The sequence below is a fragment of the Mobula hypostoma genome, chromosome 16 (assembly GCF_963921235.1).
Source record: "Mobula hypostoma chromosome 16, sMobHyp1.1, whole genome shotgun sequence".
NCBI classification, from domain to species: Eukaryota; Metazoa; Chordata; class Chondrichthyes; order Myliobatiformes; family Myliobatidae; genus Mobula; species Mobula hypostoma.
Window position 1 is genome coordinate 1,416,034 of NC_086112.1, and position 24,613 is coordinate 1,440,646.

The following is a 24,613-nucleotide window of genomic DNA, read 5'->3' on the forward strand; positions in this document are numbered from 1 at the left end:
ACAGAAGAAAAACCCCAAAGAATGAATGACAGAAAATGTTAAATTCCCCCCCCCACACACGAGCAGTAGCAAACCATTAATGCTCCCCCTTTCCCACCACTTACTTCAGCAAAAACTTCAACCCTCCCCCCGCCCATACCACCTAGCAACCTAGCATGCAAGCAATAGCAAAGCCCCCAGAGACCATGATCGGGGGGGGGGGGGGGACGTCGACTCAGACCATGAGAGGCCTACATCAGGCATTTTCAGGCCTTACAAGGAGCAGATTGGAAGTCTGTGTGGGGCACCACTCCTCGCACAGACACTAGAGCAATGTGTGATTAAGTGTCTTGCTCAAGGGCGCAAACACGCTGCCACAGCTGAGGCTTGAACCAGTGACGCTGAGATCACTAGATGAACGCCTTAATTACTTGGCCACGTCCCCAACATGTGCCCAACATGATCTAGAGTGCTTCAAAAAAACACTATTCATCCCAACACTTCAACATCTCACCGGCTCTCTCTCTCACTGTGCTCCTGCTACAGCAGATTATAATCTTATACACCTCCATGAAGTGACCTCTCATTCTCCTTTGCTCTAAAAAGAAAATCTTTATCTCACTCAACCTATCATCATCAGACATGCTCTCGAATTCAGGCAGCATCCTCGTAGATTTCCTCTGCATCCTCTCTAAAACTTCCACATCTTCCCAATAATTAGTCGACCAGAAAAGAACACGATATTCCTGGGGTGGAGTATTCAATATCTTCAATAACACTCAACAGTTCTGTAGGGTTGGGAATTCTGAAGATACACATCTTTTTCAGAAGATATTTCCCATTATTTGTAATCAAATGGCTGTCCCTTATTTGGAAAATATACCTAATCCTAGACTCCCCTGTGAGTGAAAACATCCTCTGAACATCTACAATCTCATCCTCTCAGAATCTTACACATTTCCATCACCTCTCCTTTTTCTACATTCCAGTGAGTATGGAACGAATATGCTCAATTTTTGCATTAAGATCATCTCTTCATCTCACCCTCAGCTGCCTCCAATGCAAAGGTTTGCCTCCTTAATGAAGCTATACACAATACTCCAACTTACGTCTCACCGACATCAGCAAATACAAAGCTATACGCAGTTCTCAGTTATGTATCACCAACATCAGCAGGTAAAAGGAGCAAGGAAAAGCTTTTAAAAAGGCAGAATTACCAAGGTCCGTGAGAAATATGAAGGTGACCTAGCTTCACATTGTACATTAAAAATCATCATCATCATCAGGTGCCGTGCCCAGTTTGAGCTTTGACTGCCATGGCCCACACACTCCAGTTTCGGGTCAAGCGGATCAATTCATTGGTATTCATTTCCAATTCTCCGTCTGCTGTCTCCATCATCATTTGTCTTTGTCTTCAAAATATTAAAAATAAAAATAAAAATTTTTAAAGCTAGGAAGATGGTACTGTACTGTGACACTCTGTGGAGATCGAAGGGCATGATAAGGCACAGAAGAAGTCATGATCATCCACTGAAACCAAGGAAACTCCCAGTTTGTGATGCACGTTTGTACTACCGTACTTACAAGGTTAAGAGAGTGCAATGGCTTCTCCACTTTAAAAACCCTCTTACGTTAAAAATATCAGTGTCATTTGGGGACCATGTAATGCATAAGCTTGTCACTGCCCCTCTGTATTTTTCCATGTCGTGGGAATAGTTGAGTGAGAGCAACCTAGGAATTTACACTCACTGAGAGAAGGGCTCTGATAGAAGGGTTGAGTTTCCCCACAAAATGTGAAGAGAGTTTCTTACAATGATGTGCACGGTAAGGATTTTTCCTCCTTGGGTACTGCTGGTACTCAGCCATGTTGATGTTACCAAGCTGCAAAGAACATCAAGTATTGAAGGATTCTGTGAGTAAGAATGTGCTTACCCATACGAATGAGAGAACACTCAGAATTGGAATCAGCTGGTGGAGGGCGAACATGATAATTTAGCAAATCTCTGAAATGACTCTCATCCAAAATAACATTGTGAACGCCTGCGACATAAGCACATAAACAACAATCACATACACAAGGATTTCATATCTCGAAAACCACATTATTCCATTATCAATTTGAGAGAAGGACTTCCTCTGTCTTTTCATTTCATGGTTCTTCAAGCTTCACATGAAGTGTTGCCTGGAAGTTCATATTACTCTCTTCCATTTTTAACACAGAAAAGTCCATTTGATCCATCAGTTCTATGCTAGCTCCCTGGGTGTTCCCATCAGATCCAATTCCCAGTTATTTTCCCACAATCTCACTCATACACCCACCCATTTCCCCCAATTCTCCTGCCAAAGAAACGTCACAAGAGGCAATTGACAACAGCCAACTGCTCTAATATACTGTCCTTGGGAGTCTAGAGAAAACCACAGAGAGAAACTCAAAAAGTGAGAATTTGCAGATGTTGACAGTGCCATCAAAAATTGGCCAGCAAAATAACAAAAGAACACCTTTGGTCTTTTATCCACTTATTACCTAGACCTGACAATGGAACTGGTGGGACTGTACTAGACCCACCTTGTGACTGGAACTGAGAGTGGTGGGAATGTACTAGACTACTGTGACTGGAACAGAGAGTGGTGGGACTGTACTAGATCCACCTTGTGACTGGAACTGAGAGTGGTGGGAATGTACTAGACCCTGTGACTGGAACTGAGAGTGGTGGGACTGTACTGGACTCCTGCGACTGGAACTGAGAGTGGGGGGACTGTACTGGACCCTGTGACTGGAACTGAGAGTGGTGGGACTGTACTAGACCCTGTGACTGGAACTGAGAGTGGTAGGACTGTACTGGACTCCTGTGACTGGAACTGAGAGTGGTGGGACTGTACTGGACTCCTGTGACTGGAACTGCAAGTGGGGGGACTGTACTGGACCCTGTGACTGGAACTGAGAGTGGTGGGACTGTACTGGACTCCTATGACTAGAACTGAGAGTGGTGGGACTGTACTAGACCCTGTGACTGGAACTGAGAGTGGGGGGACTGTACTGGACCCTGTGACTGGAACTGAGAGTGGTGGGACTGTACTGGACTCCTGTGACTGGAACTGAGAGTGGTGGGACTGTACTGGACTCTCCCTGTAGCGGGATCTAAGACTGGTGGGACAGTATATCACATGAATGGATCCTTCATCCCATCCTGACCTTGCTGATCTCATCCCATGCACTGATATTAGGTCAGCATCTTACTGAGCTGTGCCTATTTACCAACTTGTCTAAATGTCTCTTCTAATTAACTGTATGTTGATTCCACTACCTGCTCTGGCAATAAGTTCTAGCTGTCCACCACTCTGAAGGAAAAACAACTCTGCCTTGAAATGCTCTTTACCACTCCATTCTGCCACCTGCGTCTTTTTCTGTGTGATAAACCTACGAGGAAAAATGGAATTGGCCTATGTACCCCAATCTATGCCTCTTATAATTTTGTACATCTGCATCAGTCTCCATTCACTGGAGGGAAAGCAATCCCTGCCTGTCCAGTCTCTCCCCATCGTGAAAGTCCTCCAAACGAGGCAACATCCTGGTGAATCTTCTCTGCACTCACTCCAATACAACCCCGTCCTGTTTATTGTGTGAAATCCAGAACCACACACACTTCTGCAAAATCTAACTAATATTTTGAAAAGTTGCAACATAACATTCCAACTGTTATATCCCATGCCCTCATGTATGAAGTCAATAGTGACATCTGCCTTTTTCATCATTCTAGTGGCAGGGGATTATAGATTTAAACTCAGAGGTCTAGTTGTTAACACCCCTTTGTGCCCTACCATTTTCTATTAATATCTTTCCCCTGGGATGAGTTCAGTCATAAAATTAGACTCTGCCTCACTATTCTGTATTGCATGAGTTTCACCAATTTAAAAAGTGACTAAAATATCTCCATGTCAATGAATTCCACGTTGTACCGTGGTACATGCCACAAAAATAAATCTATTTATTAAGGATTATGACTGCTTGGGTTTCAGACTAAACTCATACAAACACAAATTTTTGTGCAATATTGTCTTAATAGTTTAAAGATACCATGTATAACTGAGCAAATGGTTCTGTATTTTAAGACACATTCAAAAAACTATGTTCCATCTCCAAAAGTAATTTTCAATTGTGTGATATAGTCATAGTCATACTTTATTGATCCCGAGGGAAATTGGTTTCGTTACAGTTGCACCATAAATAATTGAATAGTAATAAAACCATAAATAATTAAATAGTAATATGTAAATTATGCCAGGAAATAAGTCCAGGACCAGCCTATTGGCTCAGAGTGTCTGACCCTCCAATAGAGGAGTTGTAAAGTTTGACAGCCACAGGCAGGAATGACTTCCTATGACGCTCAGTGTAATATATGATATTACAAGCGTAAGACCATAAGACCACAAAACAGAGAAGCAGAATTAGGCTATTTGGCCCATTGCATCTGCTCTGCCATTTCATCAAGGCTGATCCATTTCCTCTTAGCTCCAATCTCCTCGTTTCTCCCCATATCTCTTCATGTCCTGACTAATCAAGAACCTATCAACCTCTGCCTTAAGTATACATAAAGACTTGGCCTCCACAACTGACGATGGCAAACATTTGCATATATTCACCACCTTCTGGCTAAAAAGCTTCCTCTTCATCTCTGTTCTAAAAGGACGCCCCTCCTTTCTGAGGCTGGCTCCTCTGGTCTTAGATACTCCCACCACAGGAAATATCCTCTCCATATCCACTCTATCAAGGCCTTTCACCATTTGATAGGTTTCAATGAGGTCACCCCTCATTTTCCTGAATTCTCATCAATACAGGCCCAGAGCCATCAGATGCTCTTCATATGACAAGCCATTCAATCCTGGAATCATTTTTGTGAACCTCCTTTGAACCCTCTCCAGTTTCAGTACATCCATTCTAAGATAAGGGGGCCAAACCTGCTCACAATATTCCAAGTGAAACCTCCCAGTGCTTTATAAAGTTTCAACATTACATCCTTGCTTTTATATTCTAGTCCTCTTGAAATGAATGCTAACATTGCATTTGCCTTCCTCACCACAGACTCAATCTGTGAATTTACCTTTACGGAATCCTGCACAAGGACTCCCAAGTCCCTATGCATCTCAGTTTTTTGTATTTTCTCTCCATTTACAAAGCAGTCTACCCTTTCATTTCTTCTATCATAAGTGCATGACCATACACTTCCCAACACTGTACTCTGTCTGCCACTGCTTTGTGCAATCTCCTAATCTAAGTCCTTCTGTAGCGTCTCTACTTCCTCAAAACTACTTTCCCTTCTATCTATCTTCATACCGTCTGCGAGCTTTGCAACAAGACATCATCCAAATCGTTGACATATAATGCAATAAGAATTGGTCCCAACACAGACCCCTATGGAACACCACTAGTCACCAACAGCCAGTCCGAAAAGCCTCCTTTTATTCCCCCTCTTTGCTCCCTGCTAATCAGCCACTGCTCTACTCATCCTAGAATCTTCCCTGTAATACCATGGACTCATAGCTTATTAAGCAGCCTCATGTGTGGCACCTTGTCAAAGGCCTTCTGAAAATTCAAGTACACAACATCAACCGATTCTCCTTTGTCTATCATCCTTGTTACTTCTTAAAAGAATTCCAGAAGATTTGTCAGGCAAGATTTTCCCTTCAGGAAACCATGCTGACTGCAGCCTATTTTATCATGTGCCAAGTACCCTGAAACCACATCCTTAACATTTGACTCCAACACCTTCCCATCCACTGAGGTTAGACCAACTGGCCTACAGTTTCGCTTCTTCTGCCTCTCCCTTCTCAAAGAGTGGACAGACATTTGCAATTTTCCATTTTTCCCAAACAATTCCCGAAACTAGTAACTCTTGAAAGATCTTTACTGATGACTCCACGATCTTGTCAGCCACCACTTTCAGAACTCTGGGGTGTACACCATCTGGTCCATGTGACTTATCTACCTTTGGACCTTTCAGTTTCCCAAGAACCTTCTCTCTGGTGATGGTAACTTCACACACTTTATGCCCCCTGACACCTGGGACTTCCACCATACTACTGCTGCCTTCACAGTGAAGACTGATGCCAAATATCTATTCAGTTCATCTGTTATATTGTTGTCACCCACTCCTACCTTTCCAGATCATTTAGCAGTGGCCCAATATCCACTCTCGCCTCTTTTTTTACACTTTATGTATCTGAACAAACTTTTGGTATCCTCTTTTATATCACTGGCTAGTTTACTTTCGCATACTATCTTTACCTTCTTATTGACTTTTTAGCTGGCTACTGTTGGCTTTTAAAAGCTTCCCAATCCTCTAACTTCCCAGTAATTTTGGCACTATTATATGCCCTATCTTTGGCTTTTATGTTGGCTTTGATTTACTTCAGTGGTCGGTAAGTTGATGGAAAAGATCCTAAGAGGCAGGAGTTATGAACATTTGGAGAGGTATAATATGATTAGGAATAGTCAGCATGGCTTTGTCAAAGGCAGGTTGTGCCTTATGCGCCTGATTGAACTTTTTGAGAATGTGACTACACATTGATGAAGGCAGAGCCATAGATGGATATCAGCAAGGCATTTGATAAGGTATTCCATGCAAAGCTTATTGAGAAAGTAAGGAGGCATGGGATCCAAGGGGACATTGCTTTGTGGATCCAGAATTGGCTTGCTCACAGAAAGCAAAGAGTGGTTGTAGGCGGGTCATATTCTGCATGGAGGTCGGTCACCAGTGGTGTGTCTCAGGGATCTGTTCTGGGACCCCTTCTCTTGGTGATTTTTATAAATGACCTGGATGAGGAAGTGAAGGGATGGGTGAGTAAATTTGCTGATGACACAAAGGTTGGAGGTGTTGTGGATCGTGTGGAGGGCTGTCAGAGGTTACAGTGGGACATTGATAGGATGCAAAACTGGGCTGAGAAGTGGCAGATGGAGTTCAACCCAGATAAGTGTGAGGTGGTTTGTTTTGGTAGGTCAAATATGATGGCAGAATATAGTATTAATGGTAAGACTCTTGGCAGTGTGGAGGATCAGAGGGATCTTGGGGTCTGTGTCCATAGGACACTCAAAGCTGCTGCACAGGTTGACTGTGTGGTTAAGAAGGCATACAGTGCATTGGCCTTCATCAACTGTGCAAATGAATTTAAGAGCCAAGAGGTAATGTTACAGCTATATAGGACACTGGTCAGACCTCTGACTTGGAGTACAGCGCTAAGTTCTGGTCACCTCACTACAAGAAGGATGTGGAAACTAAAGAAAGGGTGAAGAGGAGATTTGCAAGGATGTTGCCTGGATTGGGGAGCATGCCTTATGAAAACAGGTTGAGTGAACTCGGCCTTTTCTCCTTGGAGCGACGGAGGATGAGAGGTGATCTGATAGAGGTATATAAGATGATGAGAGGCATTGATCGTGTGGATAGTCAGAGGCTTGTTCCCAGGGCTGAAATGGCTAACAAGAGAAGGCACAGTTTTAAGATGCTCGGAAGTAGGTACAGAGGAGATGTCAGGGGTAAGTTTTTTTTACGCAGAGAGTGGTGAGTGCCTGGAATGGGCTGCCAGCAATGATGGTGGAGGCAGATACGATAGGGTCTTTTAAGAGACACCTGGATAGGTACATGGAGCTTAGAAAAATAGGGGGCTATGAGTAACCCTAGGTAATTTCTAAACTAAATATTTGTTCGGCACAGCAGTGTGGGCCGAAGGACCTGTACTGTGCTGTAGGTTTTCTATGTTTCTATGACTTCTTGTTTGTCATGATTGTGTCATCTTTCCTTTAGAATACTTCATCCTCTTTGGAATGTATATATCCTGTGCCTTCCAAATTGCTCTCAGAAATTCCAGCCATTGCTGCTCTGTCACCATCCCTGCCAGTGTTCTCTGCCAATCAATTCTGGCCAACTCCTCTCTCGCTACTCTGTAATTCCCTTTACTCCACTGCAATACTGATAGATCTGACTTTAGCTTCTCCTTCACAAATTTCAGTGTGAATTCAATCATATTATGATCACTTACCCCTAAGGGTTATTTTACCTCAAGCTCTCTAATCAATTCTGTTTCAATGCATAACACCCGGTCCAGAATAGCTGATCCTCTAGTGTGCTCAAGCACGAGCTCCTCTCAAAAGCCATCTCATAGGCACTCCAGAAATCCCCCTCCTGGAATCCAGTACCGACCTGATTTTTCCAATCTACCTGCATATTGAAGTACCACATGACTATTGTAACATTGTCCTTTCTGCATGCATTTTCTATCTCCCATTGTAATTTGTAGGCAAAATCCTTTCTACAGTTTGGGGGTCTATATACAACTCCCATCGGGTTCTTTTTTACCCTTGCAGTTCCCTAGCTCTATCCACAATAATTCAACACCTTCCAACCCTATGTCACCTCTTTCTAACAATTTGATTTCATTTTTTACCAGAAGAACAACACCGCCTCCTCTCCCTTCTTGTCTGTCCTTTCAATACAGTGTGTATCCTTGGACATTAAGCTCCCAGCTATAATCTTCTTTCAGCCATGATTCAGTGATGCCTACAACGTCATACCTGCCAATCTGCAAATGTGCTACAAGTTCATCTGCCTTATTCCATATACTGTGCACATTCAAATATAACACCTTCAGTCCTGTATTCACCCTTTTCAATGTTGTCACACCATGCTCAACTTATTGAATGTCTGAGGCTTTACCAACATCTCCATACCCTTCCCACTAACTGTTGTGGCATTCTAGTTCCCATCACCCTGCAACTCCAGTTTAAATACTAGTCTGTGTAGTATTAACAAACCTTACTGCTAGGTTGTTAGCAACACCTCCACACCCTCCCCACTAACTGTTGTGGCATTCTGGTTCCCATCACCCTGCAACTCCAGTTTAAATACTAGTCTGTGTAGTATTATCAAACCTTACTGCTAGGTTGTTAGCCTCCCTCCAGCTCAGGTGCAGACCATGCTTTCTGTATCGGTCCCACCTTCGCTGGAAGAGAGATCAATGATCTCAAAATCTTATGCCAGAGCAGACTCAAAAACCAGACTTCACCGCCATCAATGCAGGTTCCAACCACCTTGGACATCGCCAAAGTGCCGACTCCGGCCTTGACCTCCAGGCTGGATCTTCACGCGCTGCCGCTGGAACCCCCATCTCCTCTTCCCCCACCACCACTCCACAATCTTGTCTCTCTCAGGTCCTACCGCCAGCTCTTGGGTCCTCAGAGACTCCATCTTCCTCTCACCCCACCATCCCTGAACACTCCAAACCTCCCTTCTTCTCAGACACCATCAACCCCCTTCCCCCTTCTGTCCCCAGCTCTCATCCATGCCAGGTTTTCACCATTCCCTCCAACCTTCCCCTCTCAGACAGAATGTTCTGTCCTCACTTTTGTTCCCCTGTGCCCACACCTCAGTGAGTTCTGCACCTGCCACAACTCTGGGGATCTCCCATCCACTGCCACCAACCTCATAGTTCCCACACTCCACACCTCCCATTTCTACCTCCTACCCAAAATCCACAGACCTGCTTGTCCAGGTATTTCAGCTTGTTCCTGCTCCACTGAACTCATATCTGCACACCTCAACTCTGTTTTATCCCCCCTGGTTCAGTCCCTTCGCACCTACATATGTGACACCTCACAATCTTTTCAAGGATTTCAGGTTACCTGGTCCCCATCATCTTCTTTTTACTATGGATGTCCAGTCCCTATACACCTCCATCCCCCACCAGGAGGCGTCAAAGCTCTCCGTTTCTTTCTGGAGACCAGACTCAACGAGTTCCCCTCCACCACCACTCTCCTCCGTCTAGCGGAACTTGTCCTCACTCTAAATAATTTCTCCTTTGGGTCCTCCCACTTCCTTCAAACAAAAGGAGTAGCCATGGGCACTCACATAGGTCTCAGCTATGCCTTCCTGCTTGTTTGTTAGCTACGTGGAATAGTCTATGTTGCAAGTCTACACTGGTGACCATCCTGCTCTTTTCCTACGCTATATCAACGACTGCATTGGTGCTGCTTCCTGCATCTGTGTTAAACTCGTCGATTTCATCCACTTTACCTCTATCTTCCACCTGGCCTTCAAGTTCACCTGGTCCATTTCTGACATTTCCCTTCCCTTTCTCGATCTCACTGTCTCTATCTCCAGAGACAGCTTATCCACTGCTGTCTATTATAAACCAACTGACTCTCACAACTACCTGGACTGTACCTTGTCCAACTCTGCTGCTTGTAAAAACACCATCCCCTTCTCTCAATTCCTCCGTCATCGCCGCATGTGCTCTCAGGATGAGGCTTTTCAATCTAGAATGAAGGAGATGTCCTCCTTTTTCAAAGAAAGGGGGGTCCCTTCCTCCATCATCACCACTGCACTCAACCACATCTCTTCCATTTCACACACATATGCTCTTACCCCATCCTCCCGCCACACTACCAGGGATAGAGTTCCTCTTGTCCTCACCTACCACCCCACCAGCCTCTGTGTCCAGCACATAATTCTCCAAAACTTCCGCCACCTCCAACCGGATCCCACCACCAAACACATCTTTCCCTCCCCCCCCCCACACTTTCTACTTTCTGTAGGGATTGCTCCCTACGCAACTCCCTTGTCCATTTGTCCCTCCTGGCATTTATCCTTGCAAGCGGACAAATGTTTCTCCTGCCCCTACACCTCCTCCCTCACTACTATTCATGGCCCCCAAACAGTCCTTCCAGGTGAGGAAGACTCAATGCCAGAGACCCAACCACTGTGACTTTCCCCTGTTACATAATGTGCCCGACAGTATCCAAGATGTTGATAAGGGGGTTGGCCATAGGGGTACTCTGCACCGGCTCCTTAACTCCCTTCCCCTTCCTGACTGTCACCCAGTTTCCTGCGTCCTACACCTTGGGTGTAACTACCTTTCTGTATGTCCTAGCTATCAGTCCTTCAGCCTTCCAAATGATCCAGAGATCATCCAGTTACAGCTCCAACTCCTTACTGTGGTTTGTCAGAAGCTGCAGCTGGATGTAATTCTCGCAGCTGAGGCAGTCAGGGATACTGGAGGTTTCCCTGCCTTCCCAAATTCCACAAGAGGAGCACTATCCTGTCTGTCTAGCTGAGCAGATATAAAGGAGAGAAGGAAAAAAAACTTGAGTTTTGCTTTCTCTGAGCGAAGCCTTTCTTTACTGAAGCCTCAAAGAGCTAAAGCCTTAAGACCGCCATTCTTCGCCCACTCAGATGACAGCCGCTGCAATGATGGCCTCTCAGCTTGCCCCTGCCTTTCTTTAACTTGGTCTTATTAATTAATCCCAAACACCAACTGGCCGCCGGTCAAAGCTCTATTACACTGCTGCAGACCACTCCTGCCTTTTTTTCCCGGGCAGTGGACCTGATTAAAGTCCCCTCCTCTCAAAATTTCCGGTGTCCAGATTGACCGCTGCTCAAAAACTCTATCATTTGGAGGCACCTGACATAAACTACCAATTTTCTCACATATCAGAAAACAGATGTTGGAAATGCAAAATTTAAAACGTAGAGTCAGAGAGCTTTGCAACTCAGAAATTGGCCTTTCGGCCCATCTAGTTTCAAACATTTTATCTGTCTGGTTCCATCGATGTGCAACTGGATCATAACCCTCCATATCCCTCCCATCCATACACCTGTCCTAATTTCTCTTAAATGTTCAAACTGAACTTGCACTGGCAGTTTGTTCCAGATCTGCACCACCCTCTCCTGTATTTAGATTTACATGTGAATCGTCTTGTTAATCACTGAAACACTAGCCAGAACTTAAAGCTAGCACACCAAAATAAGTAGACTCCATTTCTTTAACACTAGGAAAAGAACTTACCACCAGTTTCTCGTGCAAGAACTGTGCAAACACGGACCTCTGCTGATAGGCCAATCACAGATACACGGATCTTAGTGGCTTTCAAGCACTTAAAAGTTAAAGGAAAATTAGCATCACTATAACAAAAATATTAAAATACTCAATGAATATTTAACATTACAATACTCTTATGAATGAGGTGAGAATTTACTTGCCTCTGCCCAATCTGCGGGTGCCTGACTTTCTGCTGAGGTATTAAACACATTCCAGTACCTCACCACTGTCATCAATGAATCACATACAACAAACACTGCAAATGACTCAATGCAGATTCACAGCTTCCAGAAGAGGTAAACCAGACGACAATTTGTAGTAGAAATGCAGCAGTTTGCACTTTCTGTCTAGGACAGTGATTCACAATGGGGTCGGTACCAGCCTCCAAGATGGTAGTTACGTGTCCTATGGGGGTGTTAGACGTATAAGAATTCTCGGGGGGGGGGGAAGCAGTAAGTGGCACTCTAACTATAGTTATGAGATCTTACATGATTGGTCAATTACACTAACTGGAATAGTTTAAAGGCAGCCTGCTGAACACTCACTGTATCCCAACTAACATTCAGATTCCAATCTGAATCCTTGTCAATGTGATTTTCATTTCTGTGATCGTCTTCATCTTCACCTCGCCATTCCTTTGCACGCCACTACTATTGTTCTATCCATGTCAACTCGCTGCCATTGTCAACATCTGATAGGCATTCCAAGTTTGTGTTAATGTTTTATTTTAATTTAGCCCCAGTTAATGATGGCGCGATCTCCAGGAGTTTGAAGGTAGTGAAGCCTTGAATTCTAATCCTGCTGAGAAACAGAAACTACGGAAAGCGTGTCAATACAATCCTACGTACTTGGAGTATGGCTTTATTCTGTTCCCATCAGATCAGTTACGTCGCATGTGTTTTATTTGTAATACTGCACTGTCTAATGAAGCCATGAAACCATCAAGATTGCAGGGACACTTCCATAAAGGACACCCTAAAAGGCTACTTATGGTATTACTCAGTTCCAGAAGATGAAAGAAACATTTGAAAAGCATTGTACACTCGAGACAATTGCCAAGAAAGCTAAAAATGAGCTTAATAGCAGTCTCATTGCTTCTTTTAACGTTTCCAAAATGATAGCAAAGTGTGGAAAATCTCATACAATTGATGAAAGATTAATAATGCCTGCTGTATCAGAATTGCTCACCACTGTTCTCAAAATAGATAGCAGTGTTTAAAAATCAACTCCTCTGAGTAATAACTCTACAGCTCGTCGTATTGACGAAATGAGTGAAGACAATGTGCATCAACAAGAGCTACAGGAAACAGAAACTGGGATACAACTGGATGAGTCAGCTGTGCCAGACAACCAGGAATTGCTAATGGCATATGTACGGTTTATCAAAAAAGGAAAAGTTTATAAAAAGATTCTCTTTTGTAAAAAGTTGAAAACAAATATCAACAGAGAATCAATCTATGGCAAGCTCAAAATATATTTCATAAAAATATTCTGATTAGGAAGATGATTTCTTCTGCAATAGATGGAACACCATATACAACAGGTCACCATGCTGGTTTAGTGACATTTATGGAAACAGAAATTCCAAGTTTGATTGCAATCCAATGTGTAATTCATCGGCAATATCTCGCAGTCAGTAACTTTTTTCAAGCAGGATCCTTTAATATCTGCTATCAACAAAATGAAAGTTCATTAAATAGCAGAATATTTCGCCAGTTATGCCAAGATAACAATCAAAAATTTGAATGCTTGCCTCACACTAAAGTGCACTGGCTGTCAAAAAACTGCTGCTTAAAATGTTTCTTTGATCTTTTTGATACTGAGGCTGAATTTTTGCTCAAAGTCAGCAAGAGCTTGGGAAACAAGATTGAACTTCTACGTGGAGATGTGGCATACCTAGCCAATTTGTATGACAAAATTAACATTCTAAATATGAAAATGCAAGGTAAGAATTTCAATTAAATCCAGCCAAAAAGTGCAGGGTCCACTCTTATCAGAAAATTGGAAATATATAAGCAAAACATTGGGAGAAGAATGTCCTCACAGTTTGCCAGCATGGAAAGTATGGCATTCTCTTCCACAAACTGATTTGCAATACTGCTTATACCTGCAGTCACTGAAGAGAGATTTTCAGAATTGATTCAAGGATTTGAACAATCTGGAAATTCCTGACTGGGTAATTAACCCATTTCTTTGCAAGGTAGAAGAACAGGAAAACAGCTTGCAAGAAGAAATTATCAAAATTCAGAACGATGAAGCAAAAATGCCTTACAAAAATGTTGTCTTTTTTGGTATATAGCTACACTGTCATACAGAGTTTTCTGGTCATTGAAAAAGAGCCAAACTGCTGTTCATTGCATTTCCATCCTCCTACCTTGTTGAAAGAGGCTTCAGTGCAGTGAATTACAGACTCACAAAAAACAGAAACATTAACAGGACATTGTTACGCATGGGCTCTTACGTCTTTTGCTGACACAACTTGAACCACATATTTCAACTCTTGCTAAAAACCATCAAGCTCTAGGATCACATTGATATCGAGACTGCTACACAGCACACAGGTACTGTGTAAGCTAGGTTTAAAGGCAAATAAAAATTTAAAGCAGAATTATTTTTCTCATGTTAGCATATGGTATACATGTTTTTACATTACGAGGGTGCAGGAAAGTATATTATGCCTAAGAGGGGCGTTGTCAAGTATAAAGGTGCTTTTGGGGGGCATTGGAAAGTATGTAAGTGCTTTAGGGGGACATTTGGTTAAAAAGTTGGGAAACACTGATCTAGGACATCAAGTCAATGTACAATCTTTTCAACAGCCCACCAGATACTACTACTACGCTTCCTCTAAAAGGCCTGGCTATTAGTACTAACTCAGTATAAAGTTAACAATCAGGCCTTTCAAGGGAACTGTAGAACTTTGTGCAGGTACATATGACCCAGCTTTGTAACTGGGAAACTATACTTGTATTTCACCACCCAATGCTTAGTACACAAGTTATATCAGTTAGTCTTTGGTCAAGGAAAGAACCCTGAATCTTTGAGAAAATATGGAACAGAAGCACAAGGTGATTGCTCCTTCAGCTAAATAGAAATGCTAGCACAGTATTAATCATTCCAACTCTACCCTGCCCAATGATCGTCATTGTGTTGGAAAATTTCTCACTTGATGAATTTGAAGCAGTGCCCGATATTCTAGAATTCCCAATCCCTGCACCCTCCCAGAACAGGCACACAGCAAGCCAACAAAATGAGCAGTGAACAAAACATATGAAACATTTACCTTAATAAGATCATAGATGTTAGATGGGTCACAAGTTGTGAGACTACTAAAAATCACAAGTATTTCACGACTGGTATGTCCTGGCATGTGCCTTTAGATCGAAAAGAGAAAATCAAGGTTATGTCATCTATATTAAACTAATGGAAATTTGAATGGCATTTCAATTTGGACAAATAAACCTTGGAAGCTCTGTGGAAGATGCAGCAAAGGAAGGGTTAAGGCAATGTCCAAACAAGCAGAGTTTACAGATAGTAGAAGAAATCTCCTTTTACAAAAATTTTGTTTTCTGAAAGAGGTGGCTGAAGAGATTACAGGGCCATTAGTAATGATCTTTCAAGAATCACTAGATTCTGGAAAACTGGAAAAATGCAAATGTCACTCCACTCTTCAAGAAGGGAGAGAGACAGAAGAAAGGAAATTATAGGCCAATTAGTCTGACCTCAGTGGTTGGGAAGATGTTGGAGTCAATTGTTAAGGATGTGGTTTTGGGGTACTTGGAGGCACATGATAGAAACATAAAAAACCTACAGCACAATACAGGTCCTTCAGCCCACAATGCTGTGCTGAACATGTACTTACTTCAGAAATTACCTAGGGTTACTCATAGCCCTCTATTTTCGAAGCTCCATGTACCTATCCAGGAGTCTCTTAAAAGACCCTATCGTATCTACCCCCACCACCGTTGCCAGCAGTCCATTCCACGCACTCACCACACTGCATAAAAAACAAACCCCTGACATCTCCTCTGTACCTACTTCCAAGCACCTTAAAACTATGCCCACTCGTGATAGCCATTTCAGCTCTGGGAAAAAGCATCTGACTATCCACATGATCAATGCATTATCTTATCAGGTCACCTTTCATCCTCCACTGCTCCAAGGAGAAAAGGCCGAGTTCACTCAACCTATTCTCATAAGGCATGCTCCCCAATCCAGGCAACATTCTTGTAAATCTCCTCTGCACCCTTTCTATAGTTTCCACATCCAGAGCACAGTACTCCAATGGGGTCTAACCAGGGTCCTATATAGCTGTAACATTGCCTCTCAGCTCTTAAATTCAATCCCAGGGTTGATGAAGGCCAATGCACCGTATGCCTTCTTAACCACAGAGTCAACCTGCACAGCAACTTTGAGTGTCCTATGGAGAAGTGGTCCCAGAACAGATCCCTGAGGCACACCACTGGTCATTGACCTCCATGCAGAATATGACCCGTCTACAACCACACTTTGCCTTCTGTGAGCAAGCCAATTCTGGACCCACAAAGCAAGTTCTTTTTGGATCTGCAAACACGAGGAAATCTGCAGATGCTGGAATTTCAAGCAACACACATAAAAGTTGCTGGTGAACGCAGCAGGCCAGGCAGCATCTCTAGGAAGAGATACAGTCAACGTTTTGGGCCGAGACTCTTTGTCAGGACTTTCAGTTAGTCCTGACGAAGGGTCTCGACCCGAAACGTTGACTGTACCTCTTCCTAGAGATGCTGCCTGGCCTGCTGCATTCACCAGCAACTTTTATGTGTGTCTTTTTGGATCCCATGCCTCCTTACTTTCTCAATAAGCCTTGCATGGGTACCTTATCAAATGCCTTACTGAAATCCATATACACTACATCTACTGCTCTACTTTCACCAATGTATTTAGTCATATCCTCAAAAAATTCAATCAGGCTTGTAAGGCATGACCTGCCTTTCACAAAGCCATGCTGACTATTCCTAAACATATTATGCCTCTCCAAATGTCCATAAATCCTGCCTCTCAGGATCTTTTCCATCAACTTACCAACCACTGAAGTAAGACTCACTGGTCTATAATTTCCTGGGTTATCTCTACTCCCTTTCTTGAATAAGGGAACAACATCTGCAACCCTCCAATCCTCTGGAACCTTTCCCGTCCCCACTGATGATTCAAAGAGACTCAACAATCTCCTCCCTCGCCTCCCACAGCAGCCTGGGGTACATCTTTTTCAGTTCCGGAGACTTATCCAACTTGATGCTTTCCAAAACCTCCAGCACATCCTCTTTCTTAATGTCTATATGCTCAAGCTTTTCACTCTGCTGTAACTCATCCCTGCAATCGCCAAGATCCTTTTCTGTAGTGAATACTGAAGCAAAGTATTCATTAACTATCTCTGCTATCTCCTCCGGTTCCATACACACTTTTCCACTGTCATACTTGATTGTCCTATTCTCTCATGTCTTATCCTCTTGCTCTTGATAAAATAGGCCATAGGCTTCCTGAAGGGAAAATCTTGCCTGACAAATCTGTGGGAATTCTTTGAAGATAATAACAAGCAGGATAGACAAAGGAGAACCAGTTGATGTTGTGTACTAGGATTTTCAGAAGGCCTTTGACAAGGTGCCACACATGAGGCTGCTTCACAAGTTATAAACCCGTGGTATTACATGAAAGATTCTAGCATGGATAAAGCAGAGGCTGATTGGTAGGAGGTAGAGTTGGAATAAAGGGGGCCTTTTCTGGTTGGCTCCTAGTGACTAGTGGTGTTCTACAGGGGTCTGTGTTGGGACTGCTTCTTTTTACGTTATGTGTGTGGCGAGGAAGGCAAATGTGATGTTAGGATTCATTTCAAGAGGACTGGAATATAATAGCAAGGTTGTAATGTTGAGACTTTATAAAGCACAGGTGAGGCTTCACTTGCAGAATTGTGAGCAGGTGAGGGCCCTTTATCTTAGAAAGGATGTGCTGAAACCGGACCGAGTTTAAAGGAGGTTCAGGAAAATGATTCCAGGATAGAACAGCCTGTCATATGAAGGGCATTTGATGGGCTTGGGCTTGTATTCACTAGAATTCAGAAGAATGAGAGGGGACCTAATTGAAACCTATTGAATAGTGAAAGGCCTTGATAGAGTGGATGTGGAGAGGATGTTTCCTATGATAGGAGAGTGTCAGACCAGAGGACACAGCCTCAAAATAGAGGGTCGTCATTTTAGAATGGTGATGAAGAGGAATTTCTTTAGCCAGAGAGTGGCGAATCAGTGGAATTTGTTGCCACAGGCAGCCCTGGAGGCCAAGTCTTTACATATATTTTAAGGCAGAGGTTGATAGATTCTTGATTGGTCTGGGCATGAAGGGATACAAGGAGAAGGCAGGAGATTGGAAAATGGATCAGCCACAGTGAAATGGCAGAGAAGAGTCGATGGGCTGAATGGCCTAATTCTGCTTCTATTTCTTATGGTCTTATGGTTTTATAGTGTGTAGTCAGCCCAGGCAAGTGAGACCTTTGAAGGAAGAACATAGCTTCCCTTTGCACAGCAGGGGCCTGGTGCTATTTGACATATGAAGATAAGGATGTAATTGAAGGAAGCAAGGTACACTCCAACTAAGGGACAATTATTTTGCTAACTTCAAAGTATCATCAGTCGTTAATTTCTATTGATTGTTAACACCTGTTAATGTTTTAACTGTCACTCATTCTTTGGAGGACTCTTCTGTTTTCGTGGATGTCTGAAAGAATTTCAAGATGTATATTCTATACATTTCTCTGATATTAAATGGAACTATTGAACTATCGTGATTGGTGATTGATCTTGCAAGTAAGGAATTCAAATATACAGAGTTATCAACTGGTCAATATCTAAAAACTGCCAGACAATTTTGTACAAAAGTGGCATTTTTCCATTCAGAATGCAATGTGGTGACGGGCCCATGCTGTTCTCCTTCTGAACAAGTAAAATAAAATGTGGTTGAGGAATCAGTCTGAGTTTTCACAGTCTAGATAATGAAGGATGGCAACACTTCAGGAAAGAGTAACATATGGAGTCATAGAACACTACAGCATAGTGACTACATCTAGTCCATGTTGAACATATAAAAAAATGAGAAGCAGTGAAGGGATATGTTCTGAGGGCACTTACTTCAGAGTATCCATAGCTAGAGAGAGGGAATTATAAAGAGATGGCTCCCCGCTGCATGACACACCAACAGTTTTAATTAACGCTTCTTTATGCTTCTTTGGATTTCCTAATGCAGAAACAATGAGAAACAAACCACAGTTTCAAAACCACAGTATATCTAAATGACAGGGAGAAGGAAAGAAAAAATAATTCACTCAAGGTTCTTCCTCCTGATGTCCTACGACTGACCTGCGGCTATAAGTTAAATTGATTGACAGGATTTTACCATGGGGGTGTGATTGCTCAAATACTCCTACAACAGGTAGCTTAATAGCAGTTATTCACACAACAAGGAAACTCACTTGAGAAGGACAGAGGGTTGTGGCTTTTGTATGGATTAGTGAGGCCTTCAATAATGGAAGACAGCAGAGTGGGGGAAAAAGGGATAAAAATATTTTAATGGGAAAACTTGTCACTCCCAAAGAGATTAAGTGCTCAAGCTTATCTACTTGATTGCATACTAATTGATTATGGACATTAGAGGATCCAAGTTCGTGTATGAGGAGTGTCTGATGTGCTGGTGTTGGAGAGGGTCCAAAGGAGGTTCACGAGAATGATCCCAGGAATGAAAGAACTATCATATGAGGAGCATTTGACAGCTCTGGGCCTGTACATGCTGGGGTTTGGGGGGGGGGGCGGGGGAGATCTCATTGAAACCTATCAAATATTGAAAGGCCTAAATACAGTGGATGTGCAGAGGATGTCTCCTATGGAGGGGGAGTCTCGCATCAAGGGCACAGCCTCAGAAAAGAGGGACATCCATTTAGAACAGAGAGGTGGAGGATTATGTTTATAGACACTCATAGTGAGTTGTACAGTTACAACCAGTTCTGGGATAACTGGAGTGTTTATACAGACATTCAAAGTGAGTTGTACAGTTAGGAGTTCAGTTCTGGGATGACTGAAGTCTTTGTACAGACACTAACAGTGAGTTGTACAGTTAGGAGTTCAGTTTAACCTACATCTCCAACCAGTAATATTTAAGAGATACACTCAGTGGCCATTATATTAGTACACCTGTATACCTGCCCATTAATGTAAATGTATAATCAGTCAATCGTGTGACAGCAGCTAATACATAAAAGCATGCAGGCATGGTCAAGAGGTTCAGTTGCTGTTAACACCAAACATCAGAATGGGGAAGACATATGATCTAAGTAATTTTGACCACGGAATGATTGTTGGTGTCAAGAGGTACCTAATAGAGGTCACTGAGTATATATTTCAAATATTATTCACAGTTACTCAGAACACAGAGATTTTTGAGAGCAGGAGAGAGAGACCAGTTCCAGCTCATCACATCCCACAGTTAGTTCCTAATTTTCTCGTAGACTGGAAAACTACCTGGCCTCATCCACTTAGACCAGACTGGATTCATTCAGCAAAGACAAACTCAGGACAACATAAGGAGAACTTTATATATACTAGCAACACACATCAAAGTTGCTGGTGAACGCAGCAGGTCAGGCAGCATCTCTAGGAAGAGGTACAGTCGATGTTTCAGGCCGGGACCCTTCGTCAGGACTAACTGAAAGAAGAGCACTTTCAAATCTCTTACTAGCTCTTCCTTCAGTTAGTCCTGATGAAGGGTCCCAGCCTGAAATGGCGACTGTACCTTTCCCTAGAGATGCTGCCTGGCCTGCTGTGTTCACCAGCAACTTTGATGTGTGTTGCTTGAATTTCCAGCATCTGCAGAACTCCTCGTGTTTGCGTTTACACATATTAGAACAGGTTATTAAGAACGGGACAGAGACAATGGTAGTGGGATAAGACGTTGAGAAAGCTTTTGATTCAGTTAGTTGGGTGTGAGGAAGATTCGGCTTTCAAGAAAAGTTTATTGAAGTAATTCAGACTTTATATGACAGCCCTACAGCTCGAATTAAGATAAATGGGGACCTCGCTGACTCTTTTATTTTAGAGAGAGGAACTAGACAGGGATGTCCAATTTCTCCTCTCCTTTTTGCACTATAGATTGAACCTCTTGCCCAACTAATAAGACAGAGCGAAATTATAAAAGGTATCAAGGTGGCAGGGATTGAACAGAAGGTGGCACTATTCGCAGATGACGTTTTAGTCTATTTGAGTGAACCAGAAAAATTATTTATAGGATTGTTTACACTGTTGGATGAGTTCGGGAAAATACCAGGTTATAAAATTAATAAAATATCAGGTTATAAAATTAATGTAAAGAAAACGCAGGTTTTGTCCTTAAATTATACAGCATCCAAAAAACTGCAGGATACATATGATCTTAAGTGGGAAGCCAAATCATTAAAATATTTAGGAATAACCCTGCCAAAAGATCTTTCAACATTGTCACAGGTAAATTATGGGCCATTAATTTCAGAGATAAAAGCAGATATACATAGGTGGAATCTTATCCCCTTTTTAAGTTTAAATTCAAGGATAAATACCATAAAAATAAATATTCTCCCTCGGTTACTTTACCTTTTCTGGACTTTACCTGTGGAGGTGGACGATAATCAATTCAGGGAATGGGACAAATGGATTTCCCACTTTATCTGGCAAGGAAAGAAACCTAGAATCCGATTTAATACCTTACAGTTAGGAAAGGAAGGAGGAGGTATGGCACTTCCTTGTTTGAGAAATTATTTTTAAGCTTCACAGATAACCCCTCTGTTATATTGGTGTAATAGGGATTATAAGGCTAGATGGAAGGAAATAGAATTTGGATTGATTGACAGCTTTCCTCTACAGGCCTCAATAGCTGACAAAGGATTGATGGCCCAATTGGAAAAGATTAAAAGCAGCTGGATAAATCTTACATTAAAAGTATGGCAGAAGGTGTCTAATTCATGTAGAATCAATAACATGTTAAAACTTTTCAGATGGTGTGCTTATGATACCGAATTTCTTCCCAGCAGAGGAGATAAAAGGTTTGAACTATGGATAAAGAAAGGTCTTACAACCTACCTCTCATTCACACATAAAAGAGTATTACAAAGTTTTCCATCCACAAACATGGCCTAGAACATAATGACTTTTTTAGGTACCTTCAAGTACGACATCATGTTAACCAGAGTTGTAGATATACAGACTTACCAACAGTAGAATTAGAATTTTTTAAGATTCTGAATTCGGCTTACAGTTCAATACCAAGTAAATCAATTTATCGATTATATAATGCCGTTTCTCATGTCAAAAATGAAAACACACTGTATATTAAAGAGAAGCGGGAGAAAGAAGCGGGGTTGGTACTTTCAGAGGAGGCTTGGGGGAAAATATGCAGCTTTCAGTGGTCTTCGACTAACTCTTTGATTTGGAGAGAACATTGTTGAAAAAATATTATAAGATACTTCAAGACCCCATACCAGGAAAAATATAAAGACACAAATGTGGCGTCTTGGAGAAGGTGTGGCTCCAAGGAGACAAATCATTTCCATATTTTTTGGGATTGCCCTAAATGAAGTTTATATTGGGAAGGTATTCACAGAACATTAGTTAAGGTACTTAAGAGTCAGATACCTCTGAACTTTGAGACTCTCTACTTGGGGCATGTATTGTTTTTGGAACAGAAGAAAGATATAAAGCTGCTGCAGGCCCTTTTAGCGGCAAGTAAGAAATCAATCACCAGAAAGTGATTAAATCCAACATCACCTACATTAGAAGACTGGCATGAAATCATTTTGGAAATATTTAAAATGGAAAAGATGACTTACTCTCTGAGAATTCAAAAGGAAAACTTTTATCAAATTTGGAATAAATGGATTGAATTTATAACCCCAGAGTAAGCAGACTTTAGATGACTCTCCCAATAGTTTATACTGTTTGTCTCACCAACATAGTAATAATGTTAACGTAAGCACCCTTGGCTCAAATGTTTACTGTTCTTTTTTTTGGAAAATGTGGAATTAACATAAGTAAAGATCTGGGGAAATTTTGGACCAGAAGAGATACATGGAAATTAGTATTCAACCACTGTTATTAATATTTTTTATAATAACTATTATCATTGCTTAGTTTAATAGAGTGGATTTACAATTGCAAATAAACATCTATTTGAGTGCCTAATTATTTTCTGTATTATCTCTATGTGCACTTGTGAATGTACAAATTAATATAGATTTACTCACATAAAAAATGGAAAAGGTTATATATCTAAATAAAAAGTTTGTGTATTACTTGTGAATACCTCATCCAAATAAAAATAAAATTTAATAGTTTCTTAATTTTCAGTTCGTTACAACTGAATGTTCTGCCACGCAATCAGCTCACCTGTGTTTTTATTTGACGTTAATATTGAATATGCTTCATTACCTGCAAGTTCAGTAAGCTTTTCAGCCCTTTTGTTCTTCGTAGAAATTATACCAATCTAAATACAAAAACAATCTTGTATTAATGGATAATAATTTGTCGCAATGAAAAATAATGCTTTGGGACTAATCCACAACTCGACCCCCCCCCCCGCCATTATCAGTATTATCAATGCCATGATTGACAAACAACTTCAGTGGTGGACATGTTGTTGGAGAAGATCCTGAGAGGCAGGAATTATGAGATTTGGAGAGACATAATCTGATTAGGGATAGTCAGCATGGCTTTGTCAAAGGCAGGTTGTACCTTATGAGTCTGATTGAATTCTTTGAGGATGTAACAAAACATACTGATGAAGGTAGAGAAGTGGATGTAGTGTATATGGGTTTCAGTAAGGCATTTGATAAGGACCTCATGCAAGGCTCCTTCAGAAAGTAAGGAGGCATGGGATCCAAGGAGACTTCACTTTGTGGATCCAGAATTAGCTTGCCCACAGAAATAGATGGTTCATATTCTGCATGGAGGACGGTGACCAGTGGTGTTCCGTAGGGATCTGTTCTGGGACCTCTTCTCTTTCTGATTGTTATAAATGACCTGGATGAGGAAGTAGAAGGATGTTAGTAAGTTTGCTGATGACAGAAGGGTTGAGGATGTTGTGAATAGTTTGGAGGGTTGTAGAGGTTAGAGTGGGACATCAATAGGATGCAGAACTGGGCTGAGAAGTGGCAGATGTACTTCAACCCAGATAAGTGTGAAGTGTTTAATTTTGGTAGGTCAAATTTGAAGACCGAATATATATTGATGGTAAGACTCTTGGCGGTGTGGAGGATCAAAGAGATCTTGGGCTCTGTGTCCAAAGGGCATTCAAAGCTGCTGCACATGTTGACAGTGTTGTTAAGAAGGTGTATGGTATGTGGGGCTTCATCAACCGTGGGAGTGAGTTCAAGAGCCGTGAGGTAATGTTACAGCTATACAAGATCTTAGTTAGACCTCACTTGGAGTACTGTGTTCAGTTCTGGTCACCTCACTACAGGAAGAATGTGGATATTATAGAGAGAATGCAGAGGAGGTTTACAAAGATGCTGCCTGGATTAGAGAGCATGCCTTATGAGAAAAGGTTGAGTGAACTTGGCCTTTTCTCCTTGGAGCGACAGAGGATGAGAGGTGACCTGATTGAGATTTATAAGATGAGAAGAGGAATTGATCATGTGGATAGCCAGAGGCTTTTTCCCAGGGCTGATACGGCTAACACGAAGAGGCATTTTAAGGTGCTTGGAAGTAGGTACAGAGGGAATGTCAGGGAG

At 42.0% G+C, this 24,613-nt stretch overlaps 1 protein-coding gene across 2 annotated transcripts in view; it reads right to left on the bottom strand.

Annotated features, from left to right (window-relative positions):
- gtf2h2 (general transcription factor IIH, polypeptide 2) overlaps positions 1-24,613 on the bottom strand; it is a 49,019-nt gene that overhangs the window by 15,522 nt on the left and 8,884 nt on the right. For both annotated transcript variants that reach the window (XM_063069264.1, XM_063069263.1), the window contains exons 7-11: positions 23,313-23,367; positions 18,996-19,101; positions 15,125-15,215; positions 11,812-11,899; positions 1,912-2,019 (exon numbers count right to left, since the gene is read on the bottom strand). In XM_063069264.1, coding sequence (XP_062925334.1) covers positions 1,912-2,019; positions 11,812-11,899; positions 15,125-15,215; positions 18,996-19,101; positions 23,313-23,367 — 448 coding nt within the window. The remainder of the gene's footprint in view (positions 1-1,911; positions 2,020-11,811; positions 11,900-15,124; positions 15,216-18,995; positions 19,102-23,312; positions 23,368-24,613) is intronic.